Raw genomic sequence first — 14,683 nt, forward strand, 5'->3', positions numbered from 1 at the left:
TTTGGTCAAAACGATATTAGGGTGGTCCTACAATTTCTAATATTTTCAAAAACTATCTAAAATTGGTTTGGGGACAAACGTGGTGGAACCCGGTTTTTATGGCAACTAGGGTGGTCTTAGATGATCTAGGGTGGTTCATAGTCGTTCACTCTCGATTCGGCGTCTTGAAAAAGTTGTAGGTTATGATTTGAACCCTTAAAAAATAGGTTCAGGGAAAAATGCAGACTTTAGAAATTGATATTAGAAGTTGATTTCCCAAACCTCTTATTTTATTTCTGAAAATTTGTTATATTTGTTAGGAAACATCTTTTAGGCTAGTAATCAGGTTTTGTTGTAAAACCTTCTAATATTTTTTTAATTGAATGCACCGTTATCATTATTTGGATTTTTAGGTAAAAATATATAAATCGGAAAAGGATCCTCGTATTGGCATACTAATAATACTCTACTAATCTACTACTAATAATCCTATTAAAAAATACAAATAAAAGTCGATTCACGAAAACATAGAGAAATAATAAACATAAAAAATATAGAAAACATAGATAATTTTCTAACAAATACAATCTTTAATCTAGTTATTTTCTAATTAATTCGAGCCACCCTAATCAGGTATCATATCCTTGGCTGCTTTACTAATTAAAACAGGATATGTATTTGAATTTTGATTAAAAGTTTCTTTTCTATGCGAATTAAAAAAAATCATATCTTATAAGAGTGAACGAATATAAACCACCCTAGATCATCTAAGACCACACCAGTTGCCAGGTTCCACTACGTTTGTCCACAAACCAATTTTACCTGCACGCAGAAAAATGTTTTGTAGAATCAGCCTGTACGAGGTTTGATTCAACAAAATATTTTGTTGAATATAATCAACAACATTTTTGCATTGCATCAACTCTCGCATTTTGTGTTTCAAATCGGGATATTTTGTTATTTCAAAGCTATTTTTTTGTTGAATCTACCCTCATTTTTGATGATCAAAATTTGACAGAAAGTGCGCTTACATCAGATTTTTGTTGAAACAACGTGGGTATTTTGTTGAAATAACCCAGACATTTTATTTAAAACTGAGGTAAATCTTTCAATTGAATCAACAAAATATTTAATTGAAATAAGAAAGGTTTTTTTCATTGATATCATTTTTTAATTACAGCAAAAAACAAAAATTATATGTTACATCACGTTCGGGGTGTGTGCAGTTTTGATGCCTTGAATAATTAATCTGGTGTTGCTTCCACCGCCGCCTCCCGATGAAAGATCAATGACGAATTCTTTGAGATGTCACGGCACGGGAATGGGCCATGGGCCATGTTAAAACTGACGTCCAGGTTATTTTCTGCAAGTGAGAGAAAATAATTAAAATGGGCATAAGTAATAGCTGTCGGGTCCGGTGGTTTAGTGGTAAGCGTGGTAGCCTCTAAATCCCAGTATGGCCTGGGTTCAATCCCAGACGGACCCGGTGGCATTTTTCGAGACGAGATTTGCCTGACCACGCCTTCTATCGGATGGGGAAGTAAAACGTCGGTCCATTCGCGTAAAAGAGGTTTTGGGTGACTCAACACACATAACCTTCGGGCGTCAGAAATGAGCAGAAACTTGCAACAGAGACCACAAAAGACCCGGGGGTCGTTAAAGTGGATTACTTTGCTTTTTTAAGTGATAGCTTACCAAGAAAGTACCATCGAGAGTTGGGAGTTTAATTGAATTTTAAAATTTGGGTTGATTTTCCGCCCTGTAAACAACACGCAATGGAACTTGTGGTGGTGTCATAATCCATATTTCAATTGATGGTGTTGAGCCACCCTAGTTCCGGTTGCCGGTGGAATCGCCTTGAACGCGCACTATCTCACGAGTATTTGGGCACAGCAAGCGGACAGGCCACGGAAATAATACACAAACGAAATCACCACCCTTAACAAAAAAATAAAGACTTCGAAGCTTGATCACTAGCCTTTTTCCAGAAAACTGAACAATTTGACAGATTACAGGCACGTGTTAGTAACAATTATTTTGATTTATACCAGAAAACACTATATTGTTGATTCAACGCGGTTCTGTGTAGAATCAACGCAATAATTTTGTTGTTATTTCCAAAAGGGTTTGACAAAATACAGCAAGTTAATTCAACTCAAAATTTTGAGTTGATTCAATTGGTTTTGAGTCTTATTTCAACAAAAAATCCTCAAGTCAAAACAGAAAAAGAATTTTTTGATTCAAACATGCTTGATTTTTTTGCGTGTGCATTTGAGCTCATTTAGAGCAGTTTTGATACTGATTTATGCGTCATTCATGTAAATTTTCTCATATAGCATGGTACAAAATCTCATTAAATGACCATTTGTAAATCGCTGTAACTTGGGTTTAAGAAAAATCCTTTTGAGATGTTATATTCATATTAAAGAAGAAGTTTTAAGCTTTCAGGTGCACCACGGAGCGTATTTTTTTGAATCCCGATCAAAATAAAAACGCTGTAACTTTTTACCGAAATGACCTAGCGATTTCGTTGACAAGACGCGTATTTTTTTGCTCTAAATATGTCCCGAAGACACCAAAAGTGTCAAAAATAACACAGAAAAGATACGGGTCATTCCACCTGAAGTGTGCAAGAAAAAATGCAAATTTGAAAATTACCATCTCCGATTCTGCTCAAATTTGGCCGAGCTGTTGAGACTATCAAAACATGCAAAAATCCCGAATTTCATCCAAATCGGACCACCCCCTCCATTTTTGTACCCTCCCAAAAAATCGACTTTTTGGCGATTTTTGAGCGAAACCCCTATCTCAAACGACGATAACTCAGGAACCACAAATCTTAGAGGGTCGGTCTTAGACTCAATTTTGAAGGAAATTGGACATAAAATCCATTTCCGTGATCAAAATTTAGATTAAAATATGTTTTCTACCTGTATTGCGCAATTGAAAACTTTAAATGGCCGTATCTCAAAACAGCCCTAATTATTTTTTAAATTTGACCTCATCATCGTATTCCCCGTCCGATTTTACATAAGAATCACTTATCGACAGAAAGGAATATGTTTCGTTCCAGAGATATCGAATTTTAAAGTTATGAGTATTTGAGATTACCTAAATTAGCTACACTCGCCGCCTCTGCTAGAAGCACTAAGTCGTGCTGATCAATAACTGCTACCTGATATTATTGAAATAAGATTTCATCCCAAATAATCATTAGCAAAATAGGCAAATAATGAATGTACACCACTGTAGGAAACTGCTGTATAATCTTAAATTAAAAAATAGTATACAGTGAATTTGTGTGCTAGCCCAGCGATTCTCAACGGGGGTACCAGGCCTACTTGATTTACACGACAGGGGGTACCGGCCTAGAATCGCTGTGCTAGCCCAATGGATAGCCCAAGAATGGAATTCCCACAGAGCTAGCAGGAAATTGCAATTGATCTTGTAAGTAACACTTAAGAAAAAGTGTACGATACATTATCGTGTTAAAAATTATGAAATAACATGAATATAATTTGTGAAGCATAACTAAGGAGGAGGATTTCTGGAAAGTATAAAACTGAAAAATGTAAGTAAATCACAAAGATTAATCTGATTTATTATCTGATTAAGATCAAATTCAGTGTTGATTTCGACACCGTCCGAACAATAATCTTTTTTTGTTTGTCAATCATTTAGAAATCTTGAAAGACGTTAAAGCTGCTGTCCACATGTAACAGAATTGAAAAAAATCATCAATTATTCAAATGAAACTGGCTCACAATATAAAAATCGGTTTAATATGATCAACCTTTCAAACCGTAAGGCAGATTTTGAGGTTTTTGCTGAATGGCACTATTTCGCTACCGCCATGGCAATAGCTCTAGACCCCATGAGAGTTATTTCATCTACCACAGCCAGCTCTACATTTGTTCTCACTTCAAATAAAAGAAATAATTTGATAAAGTGGGAAGAATTGAGGAATTAGGAAAAATATAAAAATAATAGAAAAATGATATTTTTTTGAAAATTGTATTGTAAAAACTCTGTAGCATTTGCAAATAAATATTCAAAGTTCAAATTTTACTTAATATGGTTTAATGACACTGAGATCATGAAGATCAGTGCATTGAAAATTACCCAATAAATATTACTTAAACAAAAAATAGATTGTTCAAGGTATTGATTATCTCAAAATCGTATAAAATTATAAAAATAATTCATCTTACAGAACACCAGGTAGTAATTATTCATCAGCACGACTTTGTGCTTCTAGCAGAGGCGGCGAGTGTAGCTAATTTAGGTAATCTCAAATACTCATAACTTTAAAATTCGATATCTCTGGAACGAAACATATTCCTTTCTGTCGATAAGTGATTCTTATGTAAAATCGGACGGGGATTACGATGGTGAGGTCAAATTCAAAAAATAAATAGGGCTGTTTTGAGATACGGCCATTTAAAGTTTTCAATTGCGCAATACAGGTACAAAACACATTTAAATCTAAATTTTGATCACAGAAATGGATTCTACGTCCAATTTCCTTCAAAATTGTGTCTAAGACCGACCCTCTAAGATTTGTGGTTCCTGAATTATCGTCGTTTGAAGATAGGGGTTTCGCTCAAAAATCGCCAAAAAGTTGTTTTTTTGGGAGGGTACAAAAATGGAGGGGGTGGTCCGATTTGGATGAAATTCGGAATTTATGCATGTTTTGATAGTCTCAACAGCTCTGCCAAATTTGGGCAGAATCGGAGATGGTAATTTTCAAGTGCTGTTCCGCTTCAGATGGAATGACCCATACGCAATAAAAACACTTTTTTTGATGCTGTAGAATGCTGTAGAATGGTCAGATTAAGAGATAGAGATTTGGTGTCTTGGACAAAGTTGTTTGAAATGGCTAGTACTACAATACTGCCGAAGAAAGTATACCTCTATCTCATCTAGAAGCGAAGATAGTTTTTGAAAATATTAGAAATTGTCGGACAACCCTAATATCGTTTTGACCAAAAGATGTAGAATTTCATTTTTAACAAATGCTTCTTAGACACCGAAGCTCGAAAATGCATCCCTGAAGCGGAAATAAATTATTCCTGCTAAATTTGCGTTTCCGACCACTGTGGCGGCGATTGCATAGATTCATTGCATCGCCCCCGGACCAGCAGCGGGAGGATGTGGCGGAATTGAACAAGGGCTCTGTTTATTTTTTTTTTCGAAAAAACCACATGGGTCCGTAAACACCTCTGTCAAGCGATCGAACGCCGCTATACGTGTTTTAGCCCGAAACCTCACCAAACCCCGAATCCAAGATGTGACGCAACCCGTGTCGAGGGATACATGGCTGGTGGGGTTCAACAAATTCCTAGTCGCTAACGGAGCCTATAGGGCACAGGGGCATGTAATTCGCCCTTACTGCCAAAACAAGTATGGAAATGTCCCCCGGGAGAATCTCCCAAAGGGAATTGGTTCCAGTCCGCTATGCGGGACACTTGATGGCATGCACCTCCAAAGCGTCTAGTTTGAGATCCCTTTTCAGCAGCTTTTTGGCTTGTTCCGGATCCACCTATGCTAAGAAATGATGCCCCTGATCGCATAAATGTTCCATATGCATTTTCATCACTTTTTAGTTATTAATGCAGTTTGGTTTAACATCGCGTGCTCTGTTACATGTGTAGAAAAACACAAAATTTCATATTTCAGAAAATTTATTAAATCCACTTGAAAGATGATTTTCAATCTCTCCTGAAAGTTTCAAGAAGATATTTCATGATTAAACTGAATAAGAAACGATTTACGCTCAAAATTTTTCCATGCGCAAAGTGAACTGCCAAACTTAGTGAGCGTTTTTCTCTGAACACCGAGCTGATTTACGGGTGCCACGATATCTCGAGATAAGATGGACCAAATTGGCTGAAATTTGAGATGAAGACTTGAAAGACATATTCCGTGTGCATGACAATTTTTTATATGAAAAACATAGAAATATTTTTAACTTTTTTCAAATATTTTTTTTGAAAATCGGGCTTCGTCATGCACACAGGACCGGTTTAACGAGTCTTCACCAAAATTTTGAGCCGATTTGGTCAAAGTAGTGTGGAGATGTCGTGGCACCCGTTTTTTGAAACTGCTAACTTAAAAATGCTTTATTTCGGCAATTATACAACCAAGTGTCTTAAAATTTATTTTGATTATAGTCGTAAATATATATTTTAATGCCCTGAAAAAAGATTTTAAAAAATCAAGTGTGTGCTGGAACCAACCTCTGACATTTTTGCCGATTTACATGTATGCAACCCCTAAACACGTAGCTTTGTGTGTGGGAAAAACTTGCTTTGCGTTTTTCCCAGTTTGTTGTAAGGGTTGTAAGAACCCTTTCAAAAAACATAAGACTCTGCTTTGTATCAATGCACTATAATTGCAAAGCAGGTGGTGGCAAATGGATAAATTGGGTTTTGAACTTTTACTACCTATAACAAATACCGTCAGTGGGGGTGACTATGGGTCAAAAAACGATACACCTCTCGTAATTTCATTTGGGTAGTTTTCGAGCAATTCCAACAAAAATATTAGAAAAATGATTTTTCGAGAGATCATTTTTGGTCAAAAACGTACCTCAACTTTAGACAGCTGCAACAGGATTTGTTCTAGGAACGAGATTTTTTCAGCGAAGTCATCTTAAGATGTCACATACACAACCCTTTTTACAGAATTTAGTTTCATTGAGAAGAACCTGAGAAATAGTAAATTCCGTAAAAAATCACTTTGACCCAATCTCACTCCCCAGACCCAATGTCACCCGCACTGACGGTAAGTCAAATGTCACTTCAAGCAAACCAATGTAAAAGGACTGTTGTGATACAAAAAAAGTACTGGACACGACGCAAATATCCAATTATTACAACAAACTATAATTAACAATTAAAAAATAAACTAAGACGACAGGCTGTGCCGCGTTCAACGGTCTACAATAGAACAAAGATAACACAAGTGACGACGACAATTTGATGTTGATGTTGACGAGATGATAATGAGCAGAAACTTGCAACAGAGACCACAAAAACCCGGGGTCGTTTAGTGGATTGCTTTGCTTTTTTTTGACAAGATAATGCTGTGTGACGTGGGTTGTCCTCCTAACATGGACCAATGTGAGTTTGTAAACAAAGAGTGTATCTTGCTCACTCCTAATGTAAACATTTACTGTCGTGAGCAGGATAAACTTACATTGGTCCAAATACATTGTTTTGCTTGACCTTTTGTAGTGACCTGTCAATATACCAGTAATCAACTTTAAATCTTCAATATTTTTAACATCATTTCTCATTTGGAAGAAAATATCTTTTAACCTATATGGAAGTCTCAGAAATTTTCACTGAATAGATTGTACTGTTGATATGTCCCAAGTTTTAAGTTCCATTTTTAACACTGGAACGCCCAACGCCTGTCCACTTAACACGGACGCTCAAGCCTCCCAAAAAAGTTGTAACTGTAGCTTCAACTCGGGCAAAACTCAAATGCAAAAATTACAGTTTTGACTAAATCGAGTTCGGCAAAATTCTTGGATCATCTAGACATCTTTACAATTCTCTAATAACAGAAAGAATCGATTGGTTGAGTTATGTCCGAGAACCAGCGAGTTCAAGTTACTGTTCCAACTTTGTTTTAAGGGTTGGGAGTTAGATGTTTAAGAGAGCAATCACAACAGCAACACAGTAAAAAACCATGGTCATACTACATCTGGGAAGGGGTACATCTTTTATGATAGAAAAAATGTGTAATTTTACGACTTCTCTGGTGTAATGTCAATTTTTTATTTGTTTTAAAACATTCAACTTCTAAAACAAATAAAAAAAATTGACATTACACCAGAGAAGTGGTAAAATTACACATTTTTTCTATCATGTCTTGTCAATTTTTTAGTCAACATTGAGGTAAAATTACATCATAAAAGAGGTAATATTCAACCTTCCAAAATTACACCTTCCAAATTTACATAATTTTTTACTGTGAATGCGTGCTTGGGTTGTTGATAAAAATGCTGGTTTATTTGGTCCGATTGTGAGCATTCAAAGAATAATATAACAGGTTTTCTAGCATAGTGAATGTAAGATTAACCATCATATTTTTCAACAGAAATTTACGATCAGACTAGTAATATTTTAACTCTTGAACACTTGATAAGAGCTAACCCACCACCCACAATAAAATGGATAAAAGGATTATTCACACTGGGCATGTGGCCTGATCCTCATATAAGAATTTCTCAGCATTTTGATGAAGTGGCAGAACATAGTGTTGTTTCATTAGTTTTCTATGACCCTACATATAAGGATTCCGGTGAATATATTTGTATCGCGACAAATGATTTGGGTGAAGCCACATCTGTTTATAACATGAAATATTCAAGCGAAGAAGAATATTTTGAATGGTTGGCAAAGAAAAGACCATCTGCCAAATTGAAACGCGAATTGGAGCTGGGTATTATCGTAGCTGAAGATGCACCTACATTTGACGTTGATGAAATTCTCGCACAAGTCGAAGCTCGTATGGCTACCACAAGTCAAGAAGAGCATGAAGATAGCTCTTCGGAAGCAGAAACTAGTGAAGATGATTCTAGTGTTCCTAAAAAAAGTGCAATTGACAAGGCAAATATACGGAAACCAGACAACGTTACTCGCAAAAGTGATGTTAAATTTACAGTTTTGCCAAACGTTAAAGAGATGCCAGAACTAGAAGAAGAGCAAACAGCAGAATTAGTAGAACCGCCAAAAACAATTGAACCGGCAAAAAAAGAATCAACTGATCTTGAGAAAAAAACGCAAGAGCAGACTTCTGAAAAAACTGCAACAGATGGCACTTCTGTTACGCCTGAAACACTGTATGTAAGGAAAAAAACACAGATTGAATTGGATGTTGAGGAGTTAGAGAGGAGAAAAAAATTTGATTTTGTATCTCAAATGCCAAATTCAAGATTTGAGCTAGGAAAAACATTCAGAATATTTGCATATGTCAGATGTCCTGGGGACATTACGTCTGAATGGAAACATGATGGACGAGTAATGAAAGAGGGCCTTCGTTCTTCGTTTACAACAACTCGCAATGGAACATGTGTCCTAGAGATAGAGAAGTGCAAATACAGAGATGCAGGAGTTTACACCTGTGTCGCCAAAAGTGACAAATTCGGTGAAATAGAACAATCATGCACAATATCTATATTTGAAAATAAAATTAAAGGAGAAAAACCTGTTTTCACCAAAAACATGAAAGGTAGGTACTTAAGTTGGTTGGAACTGTTATTTAAATATTAAGAAACCATATAGATTACAGAATTCTGTTTCATTTGCTGAAAGCTGATCATTCCAGGAAAAAAGTTCTTTTACCTGTCCTAATTGCTTGTTATTCACTAAAATCCCGATGGTTGACACCAACTGTTGTCAAACGAACGGGATCACTTTTTAGTTTGACACCCTTTTTACTCAGAGCTCAAACTTACTGCCAAACGTTTTGTTTGATAGTACAGTATTTAAAAAAAGTATTTACACCCCTTGGGAACTATGCACATTAGGGTGGTCCAAATCCGGACTTTTTTGGGGCTACCCCCTGAAATCAAAGATTGTCCCATCACTAGGCTAAATTCCAAATTTGAGCTCATTCTGACCACGGGAACCCCTCCCTCCAATCGCTTAAAGTTTGTATGGGAAAAATCGTCAAAATGTAGGGGAGTTTGGGGTAATATGGACAGGGGGGGTAATTTGGACACCCCTTTAAAAATCACGTTTTCTTCGGATATAAAGTGAAAACGGCAATTTAAGTGATAAGGCTAGTACTAGTAATGGCCTAGGAGTATGGACATACCAAAAAAGTTGGAATAGGTTAAGTAGTTTTGGTGTAATATGTAAAAGTTTCCAAAGGCCGGTTGGCACTGCCTTAAATTCTAATATTTGAAGGTTAGGAAATAAGGTTTTGCAGGGGTTATATGGCAAAAAAGTGAACATTTTATGTTTAAGGGGGTTTCTTGGACGATGCCTGAGATATGTACGTATAAAAATTGTGCATTTTATCCATTTTTATCATCAAAAATTGCAATTTATGATAGAATATGCTATGGGGGTAATTTGGACATGGCTTGTGGGGTAATTTGGACATACCTGAAAGTCTACCTGTCAGGCAACAAAAAAGTAATTTTCATGGTTGGATGAGTTTTTAAAGCGATTTAGATAAATTTAGAGGGATTTAATATGACAAAACAATCAAAAAGGAATGTGAGCAATGAGAACTTTCACAAAACCCCTATTTTTTTTAATTTAGATAAATTTATGCCAATATTCGAATTGATGAAAATCTGATTACTGTACATTTGGCGTTCAACAAGACTCTAATGTTGATTGATTTTAATTAATTTCTTTGACATTTCTAATTTCTATGCTGGTTTACAATAATATTTAAATTTGAAGGGCTACAGAATGTTAAATAAAAAAAAAGATATTTTTAGGCTATTAAATTCTATATAAAGATTGATTTATATAAACATAAACGATACCTTAATCACTAAAAACTATACTTGTGCTCAATCCAGGATCAATGTTTAAATCATTCAATATTAATGATTAAATTATGTATACTACACTGAACTATTTGTTATCATCCTATTGAATTATAGTTCTATCACAAAATCATTATTTAAACCTATGATGAAATATTGTTAGCAAAACAACACTTCAAAATATAAAGCAATAATAAAACCAGGTTGAAGGATAAAAACCATGCTCAAAAAATCACATGTTAAACTTATTCTTCAACATGTGTCCAAATTACCCCTCAAAAGGTGTTCATATTACCCCACAAGGTATGTCCATATTACCCCACAAGGCATGTCCAAATTACCCCACAAGGCATGTCCAAATTACCCCATAGGGGTGTTCATATTACCCCCACACAAAAATGTGGGGGTAATTTGGACACCTTTTGATTTTTGCGATAAAAATGGGTTTTTCTTCAAAATTAATCGAAATGACTGATTTTTTTCCATCAAATACGGTCTCTATTACCCTCTGGTGTCATGCACATTTCTTTAAAATATCCATACAGCCCGTGATAGAGCAATTTCCTTAGGGTGTCCAAATTACCCCACACTCCCCTATGGAGAAAATCAACTGTTTTACTTTTTGACCTGTGGAAGGCGCCATAATTATCCGATTCTTACCATTTCTCAAATGTAGAACCTTCATTAAATTTAGAACAAGTTTTCCGAAGACACCATATTTTTAGGAGTTTTTCCCGCGAAGTTATTAGCGCCCAAAACTGACCATTTTTGCGCGGCCAGCTGTAAGGGGCTACCTAACAACGATGTTTATTTCCAATTCGTACACGCACGTGCTCTCTCTCAGGTTCAAACTCTCTCACGAGTTTGCCTGCCTGCTTACCAACAAGCGCGCGCTGTTTCTCTGCTTGAACTTTTGTCGTCGTCGTCGTTTTCGTTTGCTATCCGCTGCCCTGCGTTCTTGGCATGTTTATTATCATTTTCAACTAAAATAGCAGGTTTGTTTTGAGATATATTTAGCATATAAATTCTTAGATCATGTCAGAAATGGTAAGAATCGGATAATTATGGCGCTTTCCACAGGTCAAAAAGTAAAACAGTTGCTTTTCTCCATACATTTTGACGATTTTTCCCATACAAACTTTAAGCGATTGGAGGGAGGGATTCCCGTGGTCAGAATGAGCTCAAATTTGGAATTTAGCCTAGTGATGGGACAATCTTTGATTTCAGGGGGTAGCCCCAAAAAAGTCCGGATTTGGACCACCCTATTAGTCATATGGGAGACATAAAAAGAGTCTCCAGGGAGACAAGAAGTTGGTCTCAAGGGAGACATAGAAAAAAGTCCTTAATAGAGACATGAGGTATGTATCAAGAAAGACTAAAAAATGAAGTCTCCAGGAAGACAGAAGAAGAAGGATTCTCAAATGAAACTACGAAAAATGGGAAAATACAAGTGTCAAGCCGAATTTTTAGGGACGGTCTCACGTTGAACAATTCGCTAGGAGACTGTCAAATACATTTTCAAAGAAGATGAAAAAAAGGCAGACACAAAAACGGTATAAGGTTGGCTAACCTTGAGAAGAGATTGACTGTTGTCAAATAAAAGCTGTTGGTCAATAAACAAAAAAAAAAAAGAATCCAACTTAAATTGTATCAAATCATATCAAACCTTCGTTCTTGCCTGGGTTCAATCCCAGACGGACCCAGTGGTATTTTTCGAGACGAGATTTGCCTGATCACGCCTTCTATTGGATAGAGAAGTAAAACGGTCCATTTGCGTAAAAGAGGTTTTGGGTGACTCACCACACATAACCTTCGGACGCCTAGAAATGAGCAAAAACTTGCAACAGAGACCACAAAAGACCCGGGGGTCGTTAAAGTGGATTGCTTTTTGAGTGCCATTAAATTAGAATGCATTAAAGCATCACAAAGGTCAAAGAGGCAAGGCCTTCAACGTAAAGTTAATCGCAGAGATGATTCGATGAAGTAGGTTGAGTTTGAGCACGGAGTGTTCAAACAACAACATAATTATGAATCTACAGGACAAGAAGAAGCTTGAAGACCAGGAAGGTGCAGTGTCCTATCCCTCGCCTAGACCAGACCAAAATCCATGATAAAGCTGTCAGATCAAATCTGTCAGACCAAGATTGTCAGACCAAAGAGCAAAAAGTAAAAATCTTGGTCTTCGACGTAGGTGCACACAAATCAAGAAAAAAAATTTCAAAAAGAATTTTATTTTTCCAATTCAATGACTGGTTTTGGACTGCAAAATTGAATGTACGCCAGAAAATTATTAAGCAGTGCGGCGTCCTGTACACCGACAATGAAATAAGCAGTTAAAAGCCTTATTCTTCCACTTTAATTTTGGAACGCATTTTCGGTTTACACCTGAACAACCTTGAAATTATATTTATGCGGATTTGTGATCATTCCCTTGTTGAAGACACGCCACCATAAGCTCCAAGTTTTGGTTTCAGCCATATATTCGTTGGAAACATCATGCTAAGAAGGTTTAGCACTCCTTGACCCTCTGGGATGAGACATACTTGTATTGATGTAGTTTCATAGTCTTCGGGCTGATATGCACCGTTAAAGGGTATAAATTGACAAACCCACAATGATAGTTTGAGATAATGAAGAATAATTAACGGAATACTTATTAGTGGTTACCGGTAGCATATAATTCTGGACAGCGTTTCAGTCAGATTTTTTTGTTAGCTTCTAAATTTTGAAAAAGTGTTTAAAATAAAATAACAATACCAAAAAAGAATATATAAGACCCCAAAGTTAGATTTGTAAGGCAGGCTGGCAGTAAAAAAAATCTAAAATTTTCACCCAAATAATCATATGCAGTAAAGTATCATGCATCATTGTATTATTAGAAAGAAATTGTATGGCAGTTGTTATATTCATTTTTCAGTAAAATTGAATAGATCTCTAAAGAAATAAATGTCATATAGCCATAACGTACTAAGAAAAACGGATAGCCCTAGTAACAGTAACAATTAGCTACGGCTGTGAACTTTGAATTAGAAAATGTATTGATCTTAACATTTTCTTAAAGGAAGGGGTGAGAGCTGCACTGCCGCTCGAAGCAAGTCCGTCCCATATGTAATGTTAGTGCAGTTTAGTAGTAAATATTTAATTGTATAAGAAAAAGTCAAAGTAGTTATGTCACAGACATAACCGGAATGGCGTAGACTACGTAAAGTTTTGATATGTGAACCATTTCTTAATTTTGATGAATTGGGTCCTAAAATGAAGCTTAGATTGCTGATATTATTGTTCACAGCGATAAAGCTTATTTTTCTGAGTACAATGACCCTTTGTACGACCATAAAGAGCTTAAAATGGATTTTTAAATCAATTTTGAAAAATTAACCTCGTGGTCCTTCTTGACAGAAAAGCTCCTACTTGACAGGTCGTTCCAAGGGGACCATAGTTGATCCATCGAAAAAATGTTGTCTTGTCAAAAAAAAAAAAAAAAAATTGCATTAAAATGAAAAAAAGTGATCAGAAATGGTTTTTAATCGTGTTTTTTTACCGTTGTACATAAAAATTGGCATAGGGCTTTAGTACCCAATTAACGGAATTAACGGAATAAGATCGTGAATGCGATCGGTAAATTCAGTCGGACCGTGTACGTACCGGTTGTTGAAACAGAATTTATATACGTTTCGAATTGACTTTTACTAGAAAGAGATGGCAAATCTAATGCGAACAAAACCGCAGCTACCATGTAAACATACTTTGAATGTGTTGATAAATCTTTGACTAGACAACATCGAATGGAGGAAGGAAGAGAAGAACGAAAAACGATTTTTCGCGAACCGAGTGAATGTTTGGTAGCAGAATGAGGGGAGGGCAGCCTCAGAAAGCTGTGCAATCCGTCACCCCGAAGTAAATCGTGTCAATTCAATTAGAGGAAGGAAGATATAAGCGTTTGACGGATGACGCAGTATTCCAGGGCCTTCGGCCCGGGTTTTTAGGAGTTGGGGGCGAGAGCAGCCTCAGAAAGCTGTGCAGACCGTTGCCCCCGAAAACCAAAATTTGTTCCTGAAATTTAAACTGTAATTATTCATTGCACTGCCTCGCCCCGGGTGGGACGAGGGATGGGAAGTGAGGGAACTCCGAAGAGTTGGAAAGTTTAACAACTAGAATTTGGAAGTTTCACAACCACGGCTTGAC

The 14,683-nt window shown here is 36.3% G+C and overlaps 1 protein-coding gene across 2 annotated transcripts in view; it reads right to left on the reverse strand.

The window, feature by feature from the left end:
- Nucleotides 1-1,172: 1,172 nt before the first annotated feature.
- LOC119767089 overlaps nt 1,173-14,683 on the reverse strand; it is a 127,144-nt gene continuing 113,633 nt past the window's right edge. For both annotated transcript variants that reach the window (XM_038254656.1, XM_038254657.1), the window contains exon 3: nt 1,173-1,342. In XM_038254656.1, coding sequence (XP_038110584.1) covers nt 1,224-1,342 — 119 coding nt within the window. In that variant the 3' untranslated portion in view covers nt 1,173-1,223. The remainder of the gene's footprint in view (nt 1,343-14,683) is intronic.

This window comes from Culex quinquefasciatus, chromosome 2, assembly GCF_015732765.1.
Source record: "Culex quinquefasciatus strain JHB chromosome 2, VPISU_Cqui_1.0_pri_paternal, whole genome shotgun sequence".
Classification (NCBI taxonomy): Eukaryota; Metazoa; Arthropoda; class Insecta; order Diptera; family Culicidae; genus Culex; species Culex quinquefasciatus.